Below are 25,392 nucleotides of genomic sequence, written 5' to 3' on the forward strand. Positions count from 1 at the left end.
CTCTAAAATGGAAGTTTATAATTCATGACTTTCCAATTAAAGGTAATGATGATGGTGATGGATTAAGATTGATGAGATTTTTTATGATTATCTCAATGATGAGCTTCTTCAAGCACACTGCAGAACACCCACAATAGTGCAGCCAGGTGAAACAAGAATAAGTAATACCTGTTGCTTGTAATAGTTATTAGAGTTTATAATTTTTTTTTTTGCAAGGTGAATTGGGAGAAGGCTGAGAATTATCATTGTGACATATGGCACAATACTATGAACTGCATAGATTGTACTTGATACATACTGATTTTTTAAGCAAAGTAGCACAGGCTTTAAGGTTCTGTGATATTCTGGTTTCATATTTCATTGGAGTTGAATCAGTAATTGCCAAATGCTATTATTGAACTTTATTTTTCTGCTGATATTGACAGGTCTATATATTTTAGGTACAAAATCTCTTACTCAGATGTAGAGATCAGCAAACCTGTGATACAAAGCCTAGTGATGTCATGAAAGATTATTTAGAGGGAAATGGTGGGGAAAGAGTATGTGTTTATATTGTGTTCTTGAGAGAGAACTAGTTTTCTTCTTTTCCTTTTTCATTGCTCTACTTTTATATATCTGTGTACCATAGGGGTGTTCTTAAACCTTTGATGTCTTGGACCTCTTTGGCAATCTCATCAAACCTATGGACTCTTTTCACATCATAATGTTTTTAAATGATTAAGATAAGTAGAATTATAAAGAAACCAATTACATTGAAATGTAATTATCTGATTATTTTTAAAAATGAATTTGTGACTATAATAAATATCTAGTTGTGACTGTAGCAATTTGAAAATAGTGATATTTAAAGAAAGTAGGATATTTCAAGATATCTATAATATGATAAATACATTTTTAATTGATGACAAAGTCACAGGTATTGATACTACTAGTGTGATTTGTTGCCTTCATTTGTAATTGAGGGTCATGCTAAATTTCAGAGATTAATGAAAATGAAAATGTAATTTGTTTCTATTCAATTTAACAGAATCTCTTGGAAATTTTTGTATGGATCCTTTGGGGGCCCCTGGACTACAAGTTAAGAACTTCTGCTTTATAGAATTGATCAGGCTAGTGTATGAGTAACTACTCCTTTGTATTTTTTTTTTTTTTTTGCTTTAATATGAAAAGTACACACTCTTTCCTACTTTGTTTTGCCTTAGTAAATAGTAAATTATTGTATGAAAATATTTATGGGTTTTGGATGAAGTTGTCTTTGTAAAGTGATTTTAACCTATAATTAAATTCTGTTAGCAAGTACATTCACTTATTAAAATGTCCCTTAACAAAATCAGATTATCATATCCTATAGCTTGGACATAATATATTGGACTTGAAAAATCTCTTTATTTAATGAGAAAGATTTTTTGGGGGGTGGGAGAAGAGAATAGTTTTCAGGAAGCCCTTTTAAATATATTTATTCAGCTCTCCAATAAAAACCGATATTGTGTTTCATTAAGGAGAACTTTGCCATATTTTAGCAGTAAGACCGAAAATAGAGCCTGGAAGACTTGGTGTCTGGTTTACCTTTGACTTAAACTAGCTATGTGCCTCTCTAGGCAAGTCAGTTAACCTCTCAGGGCCTCAGGCGATTCTCCTATACCTATAAATTGCCTGGAAGAGGCCAATTTAATTTGGTAGAGGGAAATTGCTCTAACAGCTGAGGATTCCTTATACCAATGAGATCACAGATCCAGTTTTTTAGCTTTAATTGATTTTTTTTCTAAAGAGTTAGTGTCACTGTTTTATTCTTCTTGTTTCGTAATTTCTTCAAAACAACAGCTTTAATTATAGTAGATTTTTTACTACTTTTATGGTTTTTGTGGTGCTTTCAATGTTTGTATGTCAGTAAGAAGCAGATTTTGGAGATGATGCAGTAGTATTTGTTTTTGAGAACTTTTACAAAAAAAAATGGATTATATTTTGACAGATAGGTAAAGAATTATTGATATGGAGATTATCATTCATTATCTGTGTATGCTTAGTTGGACCAATTTACCAGAGCAAAGATGAGAATTAGCAAAAAACAAGAAATGAGAAAAATGTATAGTGTACAATGAAAACAACTCAAACCTGAATTATTGAAATAGTTGAAATAGTTGACAGAAGAAAAAGGGAAATGGACAATAGAAATGATAGCCATTACTGTAATTTTATACTGAAATATAACTTGTCAAAAATTTGTGCAGCAAGATCAAAAGAAAATGGAGAAAAGATATATGGTGGATGTGAGCAGGCTGTAACTTATCAACAGTTGAGGGATTTCCATAGAATAAGAGTAAAATATGTTAAGAAAGTAAATATGTGATAGAAAGAGAGAAGATCAGTTGATTATGTGGCAATATGGAGAGATCACAGGTTGGCAGTGAAATTGTTCCATGGCACTTTCCCAGTGTCCAAAGAAGTTGAAGAAGGATCCTCCTAGCACACTGAGTGGATCCATTGGGGTGAACTCATTGAAAGACTTGGATTGGATGTGTTGTGTTTTATACTGTTGAAAGGAATTTCCAGGAGTTCAGATCAGAGATTACTTTGAGCACTGACCTTTTACAATTGAAAAATTTTATTTTATTTTCTCCTCTGAATGTTTCTTCAGATGGGAACCCCAACCCCTGCAAACTGTGATTATGTGATTATGGTGGATTTTGGTACCTAAAGGAGGCCTTAGAAATTAATTAAATTAATTTGCTATCTAAAATAGGTTCCTATTACTAGAAGTCATGAAGTAAGAGATTGGATGAACCTCTTTTAGTGTTTTTATGTTTACAAAAGACATCCCTATTGATTCTGATTATCTGGAGATATGAATAGTTTGATCAGCAGAAAGACTATATTTAGAAATTATCAAAAGAACAATGTTAAATTCTCTGTAGCATTCATGGTTTACTGACTTAAACTAATCAACAAGCATTTATTAAGTGCTTACTATGCTCCCCAGGTACTGGGCATAAAATGAAATGGTGTAATTTTGATGCAGTTAGTGGCAGTGCAGATAGTTGAGGTATGAGAATCCCCTTCTGCTCGGCGCAGGTTCAACGTGAAAGAATTCATGAACCTGAAATATAAATGGCAAAAAGGAAGTTTTATTGGCACTGCAGAAGTCAGCTTTGCTAGGAGACTGACTTCCCCAGTGGCAGAGAAATTACAGAAGGTTTTTTTTTTTCCCCGAGAAGAGAATGTCTTCACAGAGGGCAGGGGTCCTGGCAGGCAGCTATGCTAAGAAGTGCCTTGACAAGGCATAATCCTGCTTTGGACATTCTGCAAAAAAATGAGTTTAAAATTGCCTTTTAATAGGAAATCTGAGACTGAAGTTCCCAGTTGAAAAGAAAGCCAATGCTCCCAGGCTTTGATACTTATCAATGTCAAATTGAATGAAAATAAATCACTTTGAAGGCTTTTTTAGCCTGAAAGGGGAATCTGGTTTCGCAAAAAGATCAATGGGGTGGGGTGATTTGCCTTAGAAAAAAGCCCAGCCTGGAAAGTATGTTTTCTCCTAGACTCTTTGGAGCCTGAGAGACCCTAATCTCTCTTCTTTTGCAGATCAAAGACGACATAGTTTCAGTGGTTATTTTACACAATTTTTCCAGAGTTCACCCACCATTTTTCCCCGCTTAAGTAGTTACCCCCAAATTCAAAAGGGCAAAGATCTCAGACTTCTGTAACTGCTCCAAGCTGACAAGGATCATAGAGCTGTCCCTGAGATCACTGGGGGTTCGTGCCAGGAGGGGGAATAGCAGCAGGGCATCTAAGGGGTGCTGTGTGTCCCAGTCAGTTGTCCTATGATTTGCAGTCTGAAGGGCAATTGAAAATTCACAGCTTGAAGCCTAGAGGAAACAAATCTCAGGAGCAGATTAAAAGTGGGGTGTTCTCCAGGGTTGAGATGGTAATGTTTGGGAATAGGGCCTTTTGCAGAAAATGCATCAGTTTCAAGTTAAATTCTGACTTGATGTATCTAGCTTTTTTAAGGGTTATGTCTTAACTTTAAAATACCAAAATCACTGATTAGAAAGTACAAGTGTCTTATCCAAGTGTATTTGTCTATTAAAAAGTATTTTGTTTTTCAGTTAATTTTGAATTAAAAATTTGAAAACAAATGATTTTTTCCCCTCATATATTCTAGATCCTTTGTTTTAGTTGTATGCATAGTGTAATGGTGTTGCTTTGGTGTCTTATAGCATGAATAGACTAGTGCTATGTACATCAACATTTTTCTGTTTGATTTGTTTCTTGACTGTTTTTAAAGAAAATTTTGGGGCAGTTAGATGGCACAGTGGATAGAACACCAGCCCTGAAGTCAGGAGCACCCGAGTTTAAATCTGGTTTCAGACACTTAACACTTCCTGGCTGTATGATACTGGGCAAGTCACTTAACCCCAATTGCCAGCAGGAAGGAAGGAAGGAGGAAGGGAGGGAGGGAGGGAAGGAAAAGGGGAAGGGAGGAAGGGAAGGAGGGAGGGAGAAAAGAAGGGAGGGAGGGAAAAAGGAAAGGAGGGAGGGAGGGAAGAAGAGAAGGAGGGAGAGAGGGGGGAGATATAAAGAAGGGTGTCTTTTTACAACTTAGCTAGCTCTGCTGCTTGTGCACTTTTATGTGGGCTAACATATACTAGATTGTAGCTTGTCTTGCTTCTGTTGCTAAGATAAGATGTCTTTGTTACATTCATTTGTAGGATGTCTTGATGTCATAAGTTGGGAAAAGGAAACAACAGGTACACAAATAATTGAGATTCAGTGAGAGGAGAGAGTGATAAGTACAAAGGTAGCGTACTGTGTGGTATTTTTTGTATTTGTATTCTCAGTCCCTGGAGCACATAGTAAGCACTTAATAAATTTGGATAGGAAGAGAGATCAGTTTTAGCAGAGGGGTAAAAAAAGGGAAATGGAAAGGAGTCAATCTTGGCTTCAGGAAGGAGGTGCCTCCTCCTTAAAGGTTCAACTTTGAAGGAAAGATTTTCAGTGAGACTAGTCTTTCCTTCAGGTTGATCATTTCTATTTTAAAGTATGTGTGAGGTATTAAGATTTGGTAAAAAAGCAGGGTCATTTTTATTAGACAGTAAAAGGTATTAGATTTAGAGCTGGAAGGAATATTAACGGTCTTTTAGTTCAACCTCCTTATTTTACAGAGGAGGCCACTCAGGTCCAGAGAGTTCTGTGACCTGTCCAAAGTCACATGACTGACAGTATCTTGGCCCAGATTATACTTTGACCAACTCTAAACTTATTTTTCATCATACCATTTGTTAACAGATTGTTAAAATATTTTTTAAAAAAGAAGGGTTGGACTTAAGGTTTGTAAAACTTTAAATGATTTGCTTTTTAATCAGCATATATCCATAATATTCAAATTGTATTTGTTAATGCTTTATTTGACACTGGTGATTTATAGTAAATTCAGCACAAGAGTATAATTTCCATTAGTTTGAACTTACTGGATCTTGATAACAACCACTTTTTTTTTTTTTCATTGCTATTGGATATTTATCCCAGCCTCCTCCACTAAACAATAAAGCAATTGTTTGGGTTTGAGTCTTGTCACTGTTGAACAATGGGCTTATTAGAAGAGTACAGTGTGTTTTGGACAGCCTTTTTTGTTTTACCCACTTGTTTTTCACTGAAAAGTGGCTGAAAGTGAAAGGAATTGAAATGGAAGCACTACTGCGTTGTCATTTTAAATTAAAAAAAAAACTTATTACAAAAGATCTTGTGAAAATTAGGTAAAGGAAAATGTAAGATACACACAGAATGGTTTGTATCTGGTTGAGATGCAAGGTAAGTGCATACAAATCTTGCTTGTCATTTATCAACCTCATAATAGTGTTTAATACCACTAATAGAAGTCATGTAAAAGGATACAGCTTACTGGCTAAAAATTAGAGTGATGGATCAGTGGAAAAAATTAGGTACACAAGACACAATAGTAAATAACCACAGTCACTTAGGATTTGATAAGCCCAATGACCTCAGCCTTTGGGATAAGAATTCACTATTTCATAAAAATTTCTAGGAAAACTAGAAAAAGATAGGATACAAACTAGATATAGACCAATAACTTATTTTTTTTTAATTAAAGCTTTTTATTTTCAAAGCATAATGCATGGGTAATTTGCAACATTCACCTTTGCAACCTTATCTTCCAAATTTTTTCTTTTCCTTCCCTCTATCCTCTTCCCTAGATGGTAGATCAGTAACTTATGTCAAAGTGGGTACAGGATATAGACATAAATGGTGATATTGTAAACAAATTAGAAGAACAAGGAACAGTCTACCTTTTAGATCTGTGGAGAAGGAAACAATTCATGACCAAAGAAGAGATAGCATTACAAAATGTAATTTATTATGTTAAAAAGCTTTTATACAAACAAAAACCAGTGCAACCAACATTAGAAGGAAAGCAGAAAACCGGGAAACAATCTTTACAGCAGGTAAAGATCTCATTTCTTAAATGTATATAGAACCGAGTGAAGTTTCTAAGAATCATAAGTCATATCCTAATTGATAAATGGTCAAAAGATATGAACAGACAGTTTTCAGATGAGGAAATCTAAACTCTCGATAAGCATATGAAGAAGTGCTCTAAATTACTTTTGATTTAGAGTAATGCAAATTAAAACTTCCCTTAAGTACCCGCTCACATCTATCAGATTTGCTAATATGACAAAAAAAAAAAAAAAGAAAATGAAAAATGTTGGAGAGGATGTGGGCAAATTGGGATACTAATGCATTGTTGATAGGGTTACTAACTGATTCAACCATTCTGGAGAGCAGTTTAGAACTATGCCCAAAATGAAACTGCATATACTCTTTGACCCAGCAAACCACTACTCAGACTGTATTCCAAAAAGATCATTATAAAAGGGAAAGGATCTACAAAACTATTTACAGCATTCTTTTTTGTGGTGTCAAGATACTGGAAATTGAGGGGATGACTGTCAATTGGGGAGTGGCTGAAGAAACTGTGGCACACCATTGTATGGAATACTGTTGTGAAATGAATGATGAACAAATAGACTTCAGAAAAACCTGGAATGATTTTTACAAACTGATGGCAAAATAAAGTGAGCAGAAGCAATAAAATATATCATTTTACTACATTTTATCATGATAAACTCAACTCTTAGCAACACAGTGATTCAAAACAAATTAAAGGACTTATGATGGAAAATACTCTCCACAGCCAGATAACTTATGGACTATCAATGCAGATTGATTTTTATTCTTTTTTTGAGTTTTTTATTTGTTTTTCACTACTGACTAATAAGGAAATATATTTTATATGATAGCACACATGTAACTTCTATCAAATTGCTTATTATTTTAGTAAGAGGGGAGAGGAAGAAGGTAGAATAATTTGAAACTCAAAATCTTGTAAAAATGAATGCTAAAAATTGTCTTGACTTGTAATTGGGAAAAATGAAATATTATTTAAAAAATGAAAAGGTTATAGACTACAATGCTATAGAATAATAAGCCAAAGAACTAAGGTCACATAAACAATTTGTGCTGCAGGGAAAAAAATGTATTAAAGTTTCTTCCAAATTCAAGATTGAAAACTTTTTAAAAAATAATTTACCAGTGATATACCTTGTATAATGCATAAATTACTTATAAGACACTTAGGAAGACTAAGGCATAGTCTCTGATGCAAAACAACTTGAACATTTATAATTAATTAGTGAAAGACTGTATGTGCAAAAAAACTGGAAGGTAAAGAAATATAAAAAAAGTCTCTACCATCAATTTGCTTATAAATCAAGATAAGGATAAAAAAATTACAAGCATGAAAATGTAAGTAATAATTTAAAAGAAGTGGGAAGGAAGGGAAGAAATAAGCATTTCTATTGCATCTACTCTGTGTCTAGCACAGCGCTAAGCTCTCAGATGAGTGCAAAGTTCAAAGAAAGAAAAAGATCCCTAAAAGATTTGTCTTCAAAGTAGACAAATGAGGTGAGAATTGAGCTGAACCCTAATGGATTGATATACTTTGGATACATGGAAAGGCGAGGCAGGGCTTATTTGTTAAGAAAGTGAATAAAAATATGCAGTGGAAATCATTTATATTATTTCAGAGACAGATTATAGATTTAGACCTGAAGGCAACCTTAAAAATCAACTTCTGCAGCACTCATTTTGCAGCTAAGGATATGGAGCCTTGTAGAGGAATAAAGATTTGTCCAAAGTTATAACTCAGATTATAGGCAACAAACAATAAGTATACCGATTTGGTTGTAGCAACAACTTTTTGTAGTATGGAAGTGTGAGAGAAGATTGTAGAGACAGATTTGATCCAGAATATATAAAGGATCTTGAATATGAAAGTATGAAAAGCAGTAGGCAGTGAGTGGGGAACCAGGAATGTGATTTTATTTAGTTATTTAGTGAATTTAGTGGAGTTATCTGATGATGGTGGGTAGAGTGGATTGGAGGAAGGAACACACATGTAGGAGAAAGTAGGAGTTATAAATATAAGGAAATAAGAACTTGTACTGGGCTTAATGTTAGTGGTGTCGATGTAGCTTGAATCCTTGATGCAAAATGAAACAAATAAAACAATTTATAGTATATCAGTTTTATAAAAATAAACAGTTTTAAAAACCTTGAGCACCTTGATCCAGTGCAGTGATCTATCATGGTTCCAGAGAGCCTATGATGACGTCTGCTATCTATCTCCTAAAGAAAAGTATTGGTTTAATATTGCTAAAATGGTATGAGAATTTGTTTTGTCTGATTGTCCTTATTTCAAGGGTTTTCCTTTTTTTTTTTTTTTTTTTTTTTGCGTGTGTGTTTGGAGTAGGGAGGACATAGGACAGGGAAAAATACTTGTTAATTGAAAAAATACACATAATTAAAAGAATGATACAGTAAAATCACACAAAAAAGACAAAAATAGTAGTTTTGTCTTAGAGCAAATTTTCCATCCAAGAGTATTTAATCACTTAAATAGCTTCAAAGCCTAAAGATACATAGGAACTTATGTACCATTTCATTTATTGAGTTTGAGATGCCATTGAGAAGCCAGTTAAACTTAATTAAAAAATGTAATCAACAGAAAAGAGGGCTTGAAACACTCTGCCTTTTCTGCCTATATATATTAGCTTCTTCACAACTTTGTTGGGCTTTGGCATGTGTGTGGAGTGGACAGTAGTAATAATTTCAAATAGTTGATGATAGGATAATTGCTAACACTAGTGAATATATGAGGAACCATTGAGGTGTGCAAATAGTCCCCCAGAATTTAAGGGATTGGGACTAGTATAGTTGGAGATAGTTGGGATAGGTCCAAGTGCTTGTGTGGAGACCTGAAGCGAATGGATGTACGCTCCAAGGGTTTCTGCTTATTTCTAGGAACAAATATGAACACTTACACGTAGTATTTAGAGCCATGCACAATCTGATTCCATCCTAATTTTTTCTAGCCTATTATATGTCACTCCCATTCCCACTTACAATTCAGTCCAACAGCTTTTTTGTTCCTTATACATGGCATCCCATCTCAGTTTCCATGCCTTTGCACTTGTTATGTATGAAATACATTCCTTCTCAAGCCACCTCTTAGAATCCTTGTTTAATTCAAGACTCAATTCAGGCTTTACCTTTCTAGTGAAACCTTTTTTTCTCTTAAATGTCACATCTATTTGTATTTTTTTCCCCAGTCCTTAATTCTTCTTGAGCTATCTATTATATTGATACCATTGACCATTTTCCTGAATAATTCCTCCTCCCTGAGCTCTCCATTTATTTATTTATTTTTAAGCACTACTATCTTCTGGTTTTCCAACTTAACTGTTGTTTCTTAGTCACCTTTGTTGATTTATCATCCAGATAGAGGTCCTATCTTAGGGCTCCTATCTCTCTCTTGACATGTTCTTCTGGTGACCACATAAGCTCCTGTGTGCTTATTATTTCTAAGCAGATGGCTTCCAGATCTATGTATCCAGCCCCACTTATCTGAGTTGCAATACTGTGTAACCAGATGTCATTTGTGTATTTTTTCCTAGATTTCTTGGAGACATCTCAAACTCATTGTTTCCCCAAATAGAACTAGAGATCATTATCTCTCTTCTCTGATCCACTCTTCCAGAATACCCTATTTCTGTCAGTATCACCCTTATTCCAAGGTAGCAGGTTTTTATCCTTATCCATTCATATGCCACATCAGTCTGGCCGTTTCTTCTTTAACATTTCTTTCATCACCTTTTCTCTTCACAAATATTAATAACACTAGGACTTTAAGGTTTGCAAAGCCCTTTAACATGGGTTGACTTATTTGATTCACTCATATATACTCACGGTACCCTTGTTTAAATTTTTTCAACAACTTCCCAGTTGTTTCAAGTCTCTCCCCATTCAGTTCGTCTTATACATTGCTGCCTTTCCTTAAGTGCAGATCTGGACATATTATTTTTCACTGGCCTCATAATTCCTCTAGAATCAAATATCAAATCCTTTGTTTAAGTTTTAAATGATTTCCACCTTCATTTCACATTACTCCTCTTGTGTAGTCTGTGACTCATTCAAACTGGCTTTCTGTTCCTCAAACTAGGTACTCCATTTCCATATCTTTGTTCCCACTGTTCCTTACGCATAGAATTCACTTCTTCCTAACTTGTACCTAATAGAATACCTCCATTTCTTGCAGTTCATATGCCACCTTCTCCACAAAGCATTTCCTGAATTCTTCAACTACTGGTGGCCCTTCCTACCATGCATATAATGACTTTAAATTTGTTTTCTCTCCACCTGGTTCTCCCTCACTCTCCCATCTCCCTTTCCCTCTCTCTCCCTTTTGCTCTTCCTCTCCCGTCCCCTCTCTCCTTCCCTTCCTTCCTACCGTGTTGTTGTTCAGTTACTTTATTCATATGTGACTCTTGGTAATGCCATATGGGGTTTTCTTGGCAGAGATATTAGAATGGTTTTACATTTCTTTCCTTAGCTCTTTTTACTTTTAAAATTTACCTATGTTAGGTAAATAGGGTGGTAAGTGCCTTGCCCAGAGTCACATACATAATAGCTGTCTGAAGCAAAGTTTGAACTTGGGTCTTTTCTCACTCCAGAACTGGCACTCCTATCTACTGGGCCATCTAGCTGCCATATATTCTATATGTACTTTAAAATGTGCTCAAGTCTCATTAGAATGTAAAATCCTTGTATGATTTCATTTTTTGTACGTGTATTCTCAGCACCTAGCACAGTGTCAGGCACAGAGGTACTTCATAAATGTTTATTGATTGATTTATGATCCCTTATCTCTTTTGCTTTCTTCACTATCTTCTACTGTTCTCCCACTCCAAATTAACTTGTATTTTGTATTATTTAGCAATGCACATGTTATTTGAATGGTAGAATTTAAACTCCATTGAGCCAAAAATATGTACTTTCTTGTCTGTATCAGCCTTGAACATACCTAGTAGGTATTTTAATTTTTTTAATCGATTGATGGAGAATTAGAGTATTAAGTGAAAAAAATCATTTTTATTTAATTTATAATAACAATTAAAATTATGGAAAAAAGCATCAAGTTACAAGTTTTAGAATGAGATTAGAAAGTAATATAGCCAGAAAGGATAGTGTGGCATAGAGAACCAGAAGAGCTGGGTAAGACAAATACTTAATGGTTGTGTGACTTTAAGTGAATCATTCAACTTCTCAGCATACTAAGCAGTTTTCTAAGACTTAAATTGTAAATTGATTGCATTGCTTGAAAGTGTTCTTTATAGGGAATTCCATATGCCAGTGAAATTACTGATTCACACTGTGCTAATGTCATATAATAATTATAATAGCATTTATGTAGTATTTTAAGATTTTTATCTCATTTTATTAAAGTAACATCTCATTTTATTCTCATAGCAACTCAGGGAGGAAAGTAAGGCAGACAGAGGTTAATAAGTGACTTGCCCAGAGTCATACAGCTAGTAAGTGTTTGAGGTGGGGTTCATACTCAGGTTTTCCTGAATGCAAGTATATCACCTAAGTTACCTAACTGTCTCTGATATCCCTAAATGTTCTCAGAAATCTTTTCGGGATTTGTACAGTTTTTATTCAGTTCTTTGTTCCTTTAAGCTTAGACTGTGAAAAATATTTCCTTACTCAGTTTTATAATTGTGTTATTTTTCTACTATTGATAGGTATTTTATCCTGAGCTTCTGTGCAGTATGTGTTATTTGAGGCACAGGGTGGATTTATAGGCACTTTTAATGTTGTACTACCCACTGTTCCCTACCACGTTGGGAAATGAACTCTCTCCACTTGTATCTTCAGAGCTCATTTCAGCCTTCATGAGGGCCTTTCTCAGTAAAATCTCTCCTCTCTTTCCCCTTCCCCCATATACTTCTGTGTATATATCTTTCTGAATAGAAAATAAACTCCTCGAGGTCAGGGATTGTTACATTTTAAAAAATCTTCTAGCCCTAGTTAGAGTGACTAGCACATATTTGGTACCTACATGCTAATTAAAGGCTTATTGGTTCATTGATTGCAACTTTGGGGACATGCTGCAAAAGTATGTTGCATCTTTGAGAACAATTCACTGCTAAGTTTGGGACTTGCTTTATAATTGATTTTTCATGTGCTGATGTGACAAAGAAAAAGAATGCCAAAGAACCAGTTTCCATTAACATTAATCTCCCAGGGTAGGTAGGTGGCACAGTGTATGGAGCACCAGCCTGATGTCAAGAGGATCTGAGTTCAAATATGGTCTCGGACATTTAACACTTCCTAGCTGTGTGACTCTGGGCAGGTCAATTAACCCCAATTGCCTCAGCAAAAAAAAAAAAACCAAAACAAAAAAAACCCATTAATATCCTAAGAACTTGAAAGTTTTTGTTTAGATTTTTTTCCTCCATGCTGATGCTTATTAAAAAAAAAAAAAAGTATTTACTGAAGTGGGCAGTCATGCTAAAAGATCTTGAGCTTGTGCTATATAAAGATTATTTGATTATTAGTAGTAATAACTAACATATAATGCTTAAAGTTTTACAAGGTGCCTTATAAATACTATCTTTTCTAATCTTCACAATAAACCTATAAAATGCTTAAGTAGAGAACTGAGGCAGAGAGGTAAATGATTTGACCAGGGACACAGAACCAGCTAATAAGTATGTAAGCTAGATTTGAACTCAGATTTCCTGATTCAAAGTTCAGCATTCTATCCATTATCCCATCTAGCTAGCTCATTATAAAGCACTTAAGGATGTTCACCCTGGAAAAGAGAAAAAAAATGGGGGAAAGGGGCTTAGAGGGAGGAGTTTGAAGGATCAAATAGCTTTCAACCATTTAAAGGGGTGTGACTTAGAAAGATTATTAGACTTGTCCTACTTAGCTCCCAGAGGTCAGAATGAGAAGCAATGGATGGGGATTACATATTTAAGCCTAATATATTTTAAAAAAAAAATTCCCAGTAATTTGAGCTATCCAAAAGCATTGGCTTGATTTTTTTTTTTTTTTTTTTTTTAGTAGAGATCATAGGTTGGTCATTAGTCAGATGAGTTGAGGAACAGATTTTTTTTTTTTCCTAAATATGAATTGGACTAAATGATTTCTGATGCACTTTTCAACTGAGGTTTTCTGTGGAATGTATATTTCTAACAAATTGGTAGCCTTTCCTAAGAGGGGCATATTAATCTTTTTATAAACATTTGATTCTGAGTTCAGCTAAATGGCAGTAGGTAGAGCATTGGCCCTGGAGTCAAGAGTATCTAAGTTCAAATCCATGACACTTGACAGGTAGACCTGGGCACTTCACTTAATCTTGATTGCCTTGCAAAAACAAAAATGAAACAAACAAAAAAAGAAATTAAATTTCTTCCAAAAAAAAACTGTTTATTTTTTAAAGTTTTTTTTTTTTCTAACAGTATTTGGATATTTTTGTTCTATTTCAGGTTTTTGTATAATCATTCTGAATCATGTCTGATAACGGAGAACTGGAAGACAAGCCACCAGCGCCTCCTGTCCGTATGAGCAGTACTATTTTTAGCACTGGAGGCAAAGACCCTTTGTCAGCTAACCATAGTTTGAAACCTTTGCCATCTGTTCCAGAGGAAAGAAAGCCTAGGAATAAAATCATCTCCATATTTTCCGGCACAGAGAAAGGTAAGATTCTGTGGTAAAGAGGTGAATATAAATAATAATGACTTATTTTGTAGTATTTATGAGGTTACATTGACATTCATTTTGCTTTATTTTATGGTAAGAATTGGAAAGATATGGAATTAAGTTGTTCTTGTACATGAGGCCCCACTGTATGAGTTTATTTCCAATTGTTTGTTTGTCCTATACAAAAATAGAAACACAACCTTAAGCTTAAGCGGTTCTTGTTACTCTACTTACTAATATCATACTAATAAAGTATGATGGTCTGTCTCTGAATTGTCAACTTGGAACTGGGGCAATAATTAATGGGCATGCCACTAGACATGTTAAGGAGAACTATTAAAACTCTGACTGCTAATGATTCTTTTGAATATTCAGGAGATTATAAAGTTTAGTTTAAGCAGTAAAGCATGTTAAGTGCTTACTGTTTGTTAATTTTACTTGAAAAATTAGAAATTATAGAGAAAGTATTTCAGACCAAGCAGAAACAGAACAAACTGAAGCATGTACAATGTTCTTTCTTTTTCATTCTTTCTCATTTAGTAACTTGTTCACTTCTTGACTTTATAGAAATATTTATCATTTTACATCTTCATTGAAGAAGTATATATTTTAAAGTGCATTTGAAAGAAGAAAGGATATAAATTTGGCATCACCACCAGAGTACAAAATTGAACTTAGACCAGATTAACAAGAACAAAGGTTTTCTAGAAGCCAGGCCATGAGCCTGGATAGACATGAAGGGATGAGGTGGGAAAAAAGTAGAATAGGAAATGGGAGGGACACAGAGAGGTTAGGTTGCTAGAAGGTCTTACTGGAGTTGTATGCTTCTTTTATTTAAATTATTAACAATTCTGGAGTAATGTTCATTTATTTATTGAACATTTGGTAAGTTCCTACTCTGTACACTTTGAGACTTGAGGGGATTCAAAGCTCAGTCGCCACCTGCTTTCAAGGATCTTAATCATCCTTGATAATGGTTCTAAGCTGGTATACTTTGATAGCCATTCAGTAAAGCATGACTGCATGGTTTAGTGATGTGTATGACGAGATGGCAAGTAGAAATTATCTATTTGCCCATTGTGACTGACATTCAATATTTTCTTTCCACTTCTCTTTTTCTTATCTATTTGGTCTTGAATTGTAGAGCAAGAAAAAGAATGGAACTTCAACAAATATTTATTGAGGACCTTATTTTTCATGGCATATGAAAGAAAGATAAAAAAAAAGAATAAAATCAATGAATAATGTATGTCTACTGCTTGCAGACAGCTGTTCAATATAAAATGTTTGCTTTATTTTTTTTTAGGTGTTGATATACATAATGAAATATTTGATTAACAGTATAAGACAATATTGTGATTAAATGTGAAATTTAATGAAAAACATTAAGAGCAAAAAGAGTTCAGTGGGTTGCCCAATATTTGGATCAGACTTTTTGGGTAAAATACTCTTTAATTACAAATTCTTTTTTCCACTTTTTTTTTGGCCTAAACTGAAATAAATACATCCCAGCTTATCATATCTCACAGTAATGTCATTTTCTTTGATATCCTCAATTAGTAGGACACAAGAAAGGCTTAGATTCAGTGTTCTGCAGTGCCTTTTCCAGACTACTGATCTCTCATCTTTGCTTTTCTCATCATTTTAAGTATTTGACATCCACTTGTTATACTCTCTAAATCATTGCTGCTGTATTTTATTGGCTTCCCTTTTACCTTCTTAGGTTACACTTGCATTGCATATTTCCTTTTGATAATTCACCTTATATTCAGCCTTGATTACTTCACTATAATTCCATTTCAGCTTAATTTAGTTTAGTTAACCATCCATTTGTTTAGAACTGACCATGTATAGTGAATTCTGTTAGAGATTGGAAATACAAAGATGAAGCAAGACCTAGAATCTATCCTCAAGAAATATTATCAGGGAAGGGGAAGCTATGTACATATAGATGTAGTACAGTTTATATCTCGTTGTAGAGGACCAAACCAAGGGATTTGAGTTATTGGAGAAAGGAGAAATTATATGTCTTCTATAGTCCCTTCAATTCAACAAGTGTTTATTAGTCACTGATAATATTTGAGAATGCTAAGTACTTTGGAGATAAAGAAAAAATAAAAAAGTTCCTGCCTTCAAGGTGATTATTATTGGAGAATATTGACCCTACAGAATTATTGGAGAATTTTGTAAATATTCATAACAGTAAATACAAAATAACTTGGATGAGGTGGTGAAGAGCACTAGAGTGGAAGAGGAAAAATGAAGGGAGAGGGAAAAAGGAAAGGATGGATCTTCTGGAAAGACTTGCTGATTTACTTGATGCTTCCTTAACTAACTCTTCAAAATGGCTAAGCATAATAAAGATGTAGAGGTAAATAAGCATTCCAGACATGGTTAGCAGCTTATACAAAGGAACAGAATTGGAAGATCAAATGTTATAAGTGATAAGTAGGCCAGTTTGGTTGGAACATACAGTGTGATAAGAGCAAATAATGTACAGTATGATGAAGGGAAATGCCCTTCTCAGTCTGGAAAGGTAATTTGGAACAGCGATAACATTATGAGGGAAAACAACTGAAAGACTTAACTAATTAACATAATATTTAAACATAAATCTGAAAAAATGAAGATGAAACATACTTCTGACAAAAAATTTAAAGTGCAGGAGGAGACATTTTCATAAATGGCTAATGTGGGAATTTATTTTGCTATTTATATAGATATGTATTAAAAGATTTAGTTTTGGGGTTTATTCACTTTTTAAATTTGCTTAATGAGGGAACAGAAATAAATAGGAAAAATAGATTGATAAAAAATACTTCTTACCTGGGAGAAAATAAACAATGAGAGGAATTTAAACAGATTTATATGCATCAAAAAATAGCTTCTGGGAAGTAAGAGAGTGAAAATTATAGAAGGGGGATGGGGGAAATCACTTTAAAAGGAAAATTCACAAAGGATTTGGAAGGGAATAGGGATTAATAGTACCAATAGAAGGTGGAGAGTTGGAAATAATGAGCTTATAACAAGTAAAGTATGAAGCAAGTTTTCCTCTCCTGAGAGGGAGAGAGATAAAAGAGGAGAGGGTTGTGTAGGTGGCTTGAGGAGAGTAGAGTTTTGGAACATATGCTATGAAGATAAAAAGAATTGATGTGCAGCAGTGAGTGCCCATTTGAAATTATACATCATAGCTGCTGTGACTTTCTGAGTTCAACATAATAGTAAGTGGGAGAAGGTGGATTCAGGTGATAAACCAGGGTTGGGATTGGCAGGGTGATGGAATAAGAGATTCCAGGAGAGAGCATTAGAACTGGACTGTTTAACTGTAGGGTCAAGATGGCAGAAGGAGACCAGAGCAGGAAATGATGGACTAAGAAGGTAGAGTGGTGGAGGAACTGGAGGTAAGACTGAGGAAGAGTAAAATATGAGAGTAAGATGAGTGAGGCAGAGGAAAAGAAGAAAGACAATTAACAGTCTAAGAAAAGAATATGAGATAAAACAGTTGTAAGTGTTTGGTGAGATAAATATTTATGACCATCCCTGCACATGGCTGAGGCAGAGTGAAAATATAGATTGTATAAGTCAAGAAGGTTAACATACTGGAAGGTACAGATATAAACATGAAGTCTCCAAATAATAGAGCAGGGTTTGAAATAAAGAAGAAGACTGACTTAGGTGCTTAATCCTTTGAAAAAAAGAAGAGAATGACCTGAGATCTACTGTGGTATTGTTGATTGCTGAAGCTAGGAACTAGATAAGGTAGTACAGATGAATAGATACTGAGTATGCAGTTTCGGTCAAGAGAGAGTATGGCTATTCCATACCTTCCTGGCACAGTGTGTTGGGAGGCAGGAGAGAAAATCTATATTGTTCTAGAGAGGGGGTAAGTCAGTGGGGAGCCAAGTTTCCATGAATTAAAATAAGACAGGAAAAAAATGAGAGGAAGATATTAAATATAAATACGTTTCTGAAAGGTATAATGTAAGAGGAAGCTTAATAGGAAAGAACAGTGATAAGGCCGAGGTGAGGGTGTTTTCATGTAGACAGCCTTTGACTCTGATCGCAGGGATTCAAAGAAATCCAGAGAATTCTCTTATCATATTATACTCTTCTCAATAAGCTGTGGTAGTTCCACCTTAAGTTCCTGCTTAGATACTCATTTGATTTTTTTCCACTATGGCTTTGGGGGCATGAGTAAAGAGAAGAAATGAATGTAATAGATTCTATAGAGGTAAAATTGAGAAGATTCTGGTGACTGGTTGAATTTAGGAAGGTGAGAAAATCTATCCACATCTGAGCCTGGGGTCTAGGTTGAAAGTACTGAAACCCCTTTCTTAACTACCAATGATCTCTTTAATTGCCAAATCAAATGGCCTTTTCTTAGTCCTCATGTTTCTTGACCTTTCTGCAACATTTGACATTTGTTCTTCTTCTCCTGGGTACTTTCTTCTCTCTGGGTATTTGTTACACAGTCCTTTCCTGCTTCTCCTATATGTCTGATCCTTCTTAGACTCCTTTATTGGTTCTTCATCCATGTCATTGCCATTAATCATTCACTTGTCCTGGACTCTGTTCATTTTTCTTCCTCTTCTATACTACCTCACTTATGGGTCATCAGCCCCTGGAAGTTCAGTTATCATCTCTGTATAAATGATTCTGAGATCTAGATATCTAGTCCGAGTGTCTCTGTTAAGCTTCAATCCCATATCACCAACTCTCTTTTGGACTCAATTCCTTTGACTATACCTCAACTGTGCATAGAAATGGGTTGTACTCTTGATCCAGCCATCATCCAAAAAGAATCCAAAAAACCCCAACAACTTTGTGATTGCATCTTTGTAGCAACCATTGGCATTTAATGAGTTGTGTACAAATTTAAGGAGAAGAGACAGACAGGATGTGAGAGTGAGAGGCAGTGTGTGGTGCAGAGTGCTGGACTCATCACAAACTTATTCTTTCCAAAGTTAAACATTTGTATTCAATAAAAGCAATGGCCTCTAGGCAAAATGACTATCAGAAGAGTTAATGTCAACGAATTTCTCAGAGGAGGAATGATTTGTTGCTAACTTGGAGGGAAAATTGAGTCAACACATGGTAGGCAACAATGGAGCTGAAAAGGAGTGGGTGGGCAGCTTTCAGAGATTAGGTGTACAGTACATTAATTATTTGCTCAACTGAATGAGAATACTTGCAAAGGTCAAGGCTGGTTTGATGAAACTGATGAGGAAATTTAGAAGATGCTAAATGAAAAATGAGAATTCCACAGGGTTTATCAGCGGGATAATTCATCCATCTGGAAAATGCAGCCCTTATCCAGAGAGAGAACTACAGATCAAATCATAGTATTTTAACCTTTTTTTTTTTCGGGGGGGGGGTATTTTTTCTTTCTTATAGTTTTTTTCCCCCTTTGGTCAGATTTTTCTTGCACAAATGACAAAAATGGAAATATGGTTAAAAGAATTACGTATATTTTTTTACCAATATCAGATTACTTGCTGTCTTGAGGAGGAAGGGAAGAAGATAAGGAAGGGAAGGAGAAAAATTTGAAGTCCAAAGTCTTACAAAAATTAATGTTGAAAACTATTTTTACATACATTTGGAAAAATAAAATACTATTGAAAAAATTTTAAAAGGATTAAAAAAAGGATAATTCATCCGCCTCTAAGGTAACATTTAGCTCCATCAAAAATAAAGTACAAGGGGAGTGTAGAGAGATGCAGGATTCTTGGCTCAATGTATCTCAGCTGAGTACTGATGGAACCACACTGAGTGGTAATAAGGATATGGTTCTGGAGAGATATGCTGAACTTTTCCAAAGGGTTCTCAACACACCATCATCAATCATTACTGAAGTCACTGACCATTTACCAGAGGCATATGTAAATCCCTCTCTAGTCAGATTTCCATTTGAAGAAGTGGTTTCTGTTCCAGTTGGGATTTATGAAGTGGGAGGTCCATTGCTCATACAAAAGCTGATTAAAACTTTCTGGATTATATGGTAAGAGGAGATTATTACCCTAGGAGTTCAAGGATGCCTCCACTGTCCATCTCTATATAAGTAAAGGAAATAGATTTTTCTATGGTAGTCATAGGAAGGTCTTGTAGTTTTTGCTAGCTTATTTCTTCACCTGGAAAATGGTCTTCTATCTGAGAGCCAATGTGTATTCAGAAAGGGACAAGGAATGCTTGATATGGTATTTGCTATCCAACCAACTCCAGGAGAAAAGTCAGTAGTAGAACAGAGGTCTGCAGACAATATTCTGACCAAGACTTTTGATATTATCAGTCTTAAGAGCTTGAAGAAAATTTTGTCAAAATGTGTTTGCATGGAGAAGTTTATCAGTATTGTATGTCATTTTTAGGCTGGCATGCTTGTAATGTTCTCTCTAAAATGTAATGTTCTCTGTTGAGGTTTTTTTGGGGTCTCTGGGAGCAACCTTCATTTCAGTTCAAGTAATCACCACACGAGTAGCCAGGGGTTAAAGTCCAAATCCTTTATCTTCTCCTTCACTTGGAGTCGGTTAGTTTTTCTGGAGGCCTAGCTCTCTTCTTGGTTCCGAGAGCTTGAGCCTCCCGCCTGCCTTCTCTGGCTTCTGAATCTTCCTGAATCCAAAGGTTTGTGCTTCAGCCTCCAGCCACCACAAAGGTGGAGGATGGAATGAGTATGTCTTGAAAGTCTTGTGCTTCTTGAGAGCTTCTAGTACGCTTGTCCTTTTGGCCCTAAGAGCTTCTCCTATATATGCTCCACTCTGAATATATACCAATCATTTTATCACTAGGAAACCATTATTTGTTGTAGGATTAAATCAATGTTAAACTAGATTTAATAATTGTGTCCTCAATTCCACTTAGTATCTTGTTTCAAGTTCTGGCCCATAACATCTCCTCGTAGGATTAAATCAATCATACTAAACCATGTGCTAAATTAGATAACTATTGTCTTTATTAATTCCACTGACTTAGTACCTTGTACGAATCCTTTGTTTCAAGTTCAGAATTCTGGCCCATAACACATGCTTGCCTGGGTTTTGTAAAATGGAAGCTGCTTTCCCAATCACCAGCGGAATGAAACATAGCTGGGTGCTTGCTCCCATGCTTTTTTTTTTTTTTTTTTTAGCATGATGTCTTCAGCCATGTTGTCAAACACCTTCAGTGAGGATGATTACCAGGGTCAGGTAATTATTGATGGTTAATGGTAAATTATTCAGCTTGAAAAGGCTACAAGCCAAAACTAAAGTGAAAGGAGTATTGGTGCACAATTTTTTGTTTAAATGATTGTGCATTCAGTGCAGCCTCTGAAATCGTGATGCAACAAAGTATGACTTGATTCTCTGCTGCTTGTTCTAATTTTGACCTGACAATTAACACCATGATGACATAGGTATTTCATCAGACAGCACCACAGCATCTATATGTAGGACCATTGGTTACAGCAAAGGGAGAAATTTTAAATATTGTGGATAAGTTCATTTACCTTGGCAGTATACTTTTCAGAGATGTGTACATAGCTAGAGCTACCTCAGTGTGTGGGAGGCTTTATATGAAAAGTGTTGGAGAGAAGAGGTATTAGAATTGCCTATCAAACTGAAGGTTTGACCTCATTGTTGTATACCTGTGAAACCCAAACAGTTTATAAGGAAGTTTATAAGTTTATAAGGAAGACACTGATTGTCTTCCATTTGAATTAAAACTGAACTACCAAACTTTCATATTCTATTGCAGAGAGCACAAGTCCTGTGGGCTGGCCATTTTATTCAAATGCCAAATGTACACTTATCTAAAAGACTATTTTATAGAGAACTCACACAAGGCAAGTATTCATGCCATGGTGTGGAAAAGTGATATAAGAACACTGTCAAGAAGTCCCTCTGAAGAGCTTTGGAATTGATTTCATGTGTGGGAGGCACTGGCACAGGACTGCCCAGTAGGGCCTTCATTAGGGAAGGTGCTGTGCTCTATGAGTAAAGCAGAATTGAAGTATCTCAGAAGAAACTTGAGATGTGCAAATTTAGAGAACCCATCTTAAATGTTCAGATGGGTTATTTGTGTCTGACCTGTGGTTGAGCATTCTAAGTTTGTATTGGTCTGATCAGCCATAGTTGGAAACACTATAATTTTGACTCTTAATTTAGTGATGTCATTTTAGTTCTCTTCAAGAACAAAGGAAAACAACCATTAATTTATTTCTTGCTCCTCTTATCTAGATTGTTTATTTCCTTTAACTTTTAGCTTGTTAGGGCCTTTTTGTCCTTGAATGTTTATTTTTATAAACATGAAAAAAAGATTTTCTTTAGTCTTCTTGGTCATTACATTTAATTTATCGATCTTGTGTTTCTTTTATTTGAGAGATAATTCCAAATTGAAAATTCTGCTCACTGCTAGGTTTGTTTTTTTTTTTTTGTTTTTTGTTTTTGGAGGAGTGACTTCCATTTCTCTCATTGAATGTTCATTGTTGTAATGGAGAAGCAAATTAACTTTTTAACTATGTGCTAACTACTACTATGCTGAATGGTAGGGATACAAATTTAAGAGTAAGAAAGGCCCTGCTGTCTAGGATCTCAGATACTAATTAGGACAAATAACATTTAAAGGTGGTTCTTAGGATATAGCTTGCAAAACAGCAGGGCTGATAGATTCAGACAAGTTATGGAAAGGGGGGTAATAAGCTGAAGGCTCACAGTAATAAGACTCATTTCCAATAGAAGTAATGATTGAAAAATAGTCAGCATCTAGCCAAGAATGGATTCCTGAACTAGATAGCTTTTGAGATCATTTTAGCTTTAGATTTATGATTTGTGTGGCAGCTAGGTAATAGGGATTAGTATTGGGGACAGAAAATGTTATGAGTTTTTTGTTCTCATAGGTGTCTGTTGGGATTGGATGAGAGAGGGGGAATGGGCCTTGACCCCCTACTGTGGTGGTTATGGTGTTTGTCCATCTGATGAATAAACTTAGCTTTGTGTAGGACTTATTATTTTGTACTGCATCTTGAAATCTGCTTTTGACAATTTATTCTTATGAAATGTGGGATAATGCTTGAATTTGTGTTTATTCAGTGACTCTGAACTTCTGTAGATCATCATCCAAACCTCACTCAATACCTGATTTCTTATTCCTGTTCCCTTCAACCCTTCCATCTTCAAAGTTTCATCTTGGCTGTAACTAACCCTTCTGTACTGAACCCTCTAGAATGCCTTGGGCAACAAACTGCCTTTCATTTTATATCTATTTATCTCCTGTTCATTACATTATCTCTAACTGTAACTTGACTTTCCCCTCATGACACAGTTTGCCTATATCCTTTCTATTACTGTGTACTTTCATTTATTCTTCTTTCACCAATCAAGGCAGGGGGGTTGGAATTCTCTTTGCCCCACATTGGTACTTCCAGGTTCTCCCCCTTCCTCTTCACTTCTTTTCCTTGGAGGATCATGTTATCTATCACCCAGTCAAAATCTTGGTAACTATTGTCTACAGACCCTTAGGTCATTCCCCTTCCTTCCTCAGTGAATTGGATATCTGGCTTTATAATTTTTTCTTCTCCACATTTTCAGAAATTGCAAAATTCCCTTATCTGACCATAATCTATAGACTGTTCATCATTCTCTGTCTTCCCTTTTATAATTTATTCTTCATTCTTACCTTCCCATCCCCTCCCCCCTCAAAAGCTCACACAGAGCTCTTCCCTGCATCTACTATTCTCTCCTCTTCATCTCTCTCTTCACTCTTTGATTCATCAGTTCAGCTCTACGGTGTCTTCCTGTCATGAATCCCTAGTCCCCTTGTATCTAAAGTTATGCTCAGTCAGGCCTCAGTCTTGGATCCCTCTCACCATTTGTCTCCTGCATACCCACAGCTGGGCTGTTGAATGAAAGTGGGAGAAAATCATGGGATCATTATGACTGGGTGCTGTTCCACTTTTCATCCTTTGTAAACATCCCAAACGTTCTTTATTTCCATTGTTCAGCTGAGAACTCTGCCTTATGTTTTACATAAAAAAGTGGAGACCATTCCCCATGAAGTTTCTTTTCTCCCTTCTTCATCTCCCTTCATCCAGGTATCTTTGCCTTCTCTTTTACTTCCATCTCTCATGAAGTGACTCACTCCTTACCAGAGTTATCCCCCTGTATTTGTTAAGTAGTTCATTCCATCTTGTCTCCTTCAATAGATTGCTCCCTGTGTCATCTCCAATCTTTTACTTATCTTCATTTTCCTCTTTTTTTTTTTTTTTTTTTTTTTTGAGGCAGTTCAGATTAAGTGAGTTGCCCAGGGTTACATGGCTAGTAAGTGGCCAGTATCTGAGACTGCATTGGAACTCAGGTCCTCCTGACTCCAGGGTGGTCTCTATCCACTGTGCCATCTAGCTCCCCCTCTTTAATTTATTTTCACTCTCTACGCATTTCCTCCTGCCTACAAACATGGCCATACCTTTCCCGTTCTGGAAAAAACCCAAAACAAAAAACCAACAGTCACTTGGTCCTTTGTCATCTTTTAACTTTCTATTTTGTATACTACAAGTGCTTCCACTAAAAAAGGAGGCCAAGCTTAAGTGGAGCAGGATGGATAATCTTTTACTTAGAGGTATAGAAGGACCTCATTTTTGTCTACCTAATTGTCCATCTGTCTGCTATATAGGGATCTCCTATACAGAACTCTGTATGCTGTCTCATCAGCTGACTGTACTTGATAGCCTCTAAATTTCTACTACTTGTTGAATTCTATGTTGGAAGTGATTACAATAAATTATTTTCAGCATGGCTTTTGAAGTTTTTGTAATTTGATGTCAGCAAGTGGATTTTGAATGTTCTTATATTTCCCCAGATATTTATTGTTTCAGTTTGGCTTGCTGAGGTGCAAGTTAATTTAAGTTGTTATTATATAGGAAGACTATGAAACTTGCTTGAAATATTAGAACACTTGATTTAATTTTCCTTTAAAAGCTTGGTGACATTTTGGATTTTCCAGTACTCCAGTATGCCATTTGAGTTCTCATTAAAAGTTGAGTGAATAGGTAAATGAATATCTCTGTACTATATTTCCTCTAGAGGCAACTAGCTAGATGATACATTAGATAAAGCATATTAATCAGGAAAACTTTTCAATTCATAACTGTGTGACTCTAGGGAAGTCACTTAACCTCTTAGCTGCTCAGTTTCCTTCACTGTAAAATAGGTCAAATAATAGAACTTTCTTCCTAAGTGAAAAAGGAAGGAACAATTTATTTGTTAAGTAACTACTATGTGCCAGGCTATGTGCTCAATACCT

At 35.3% G+C, this 25,392-nt stretch overlaps 1 protein-coding gene across 4 annotated transcripts in view; it reads left to right on the forward strand.

The window, feature by feature from the left end:
* The window catches only part of PAK2 (p21 (RAC1) activated kinase 2), a 129,426-nt gene that overhangs the window by 47,402 nt on the left and 56,632 nt on the right, over nucleotides 1-25,392 (forward strand). For all 4 annotated transcript variants that reach the window (XM_051985542.1, XM_051985544.1, XM_051985545.1 and 1 more), the window contains exon 2: nucleotides 13,914-14,124. In XM_051985542.1, the coding sequence (XP_051841502.1) occupies nucleotides 13,938-14,124 (187 nt within the window). In that variant the 5' untranslated portion in view covers nucleotides 13,914-13,937. The remainder of the gene's footprint in view (nucleotides 1-13,913; nucleotides 14,125-25,392) is intronic.

Source organism: Antechinus flavipes, chromosome 3 (genome assembly GCF_016432865.1).
Source record: "Antechinus flavipes isolate AdamAnt ecotype Samford, QLD, Australia chromosome 3, AdamAnt_v2, whole genome shotgun sequence".
Taxonomy (NCBI): Eukaryota; Metazoa; Chordata; class Mammalia; order Dasyuromorphia; family Dasyuridae; genus Antechinus; species Antechinus flavipes.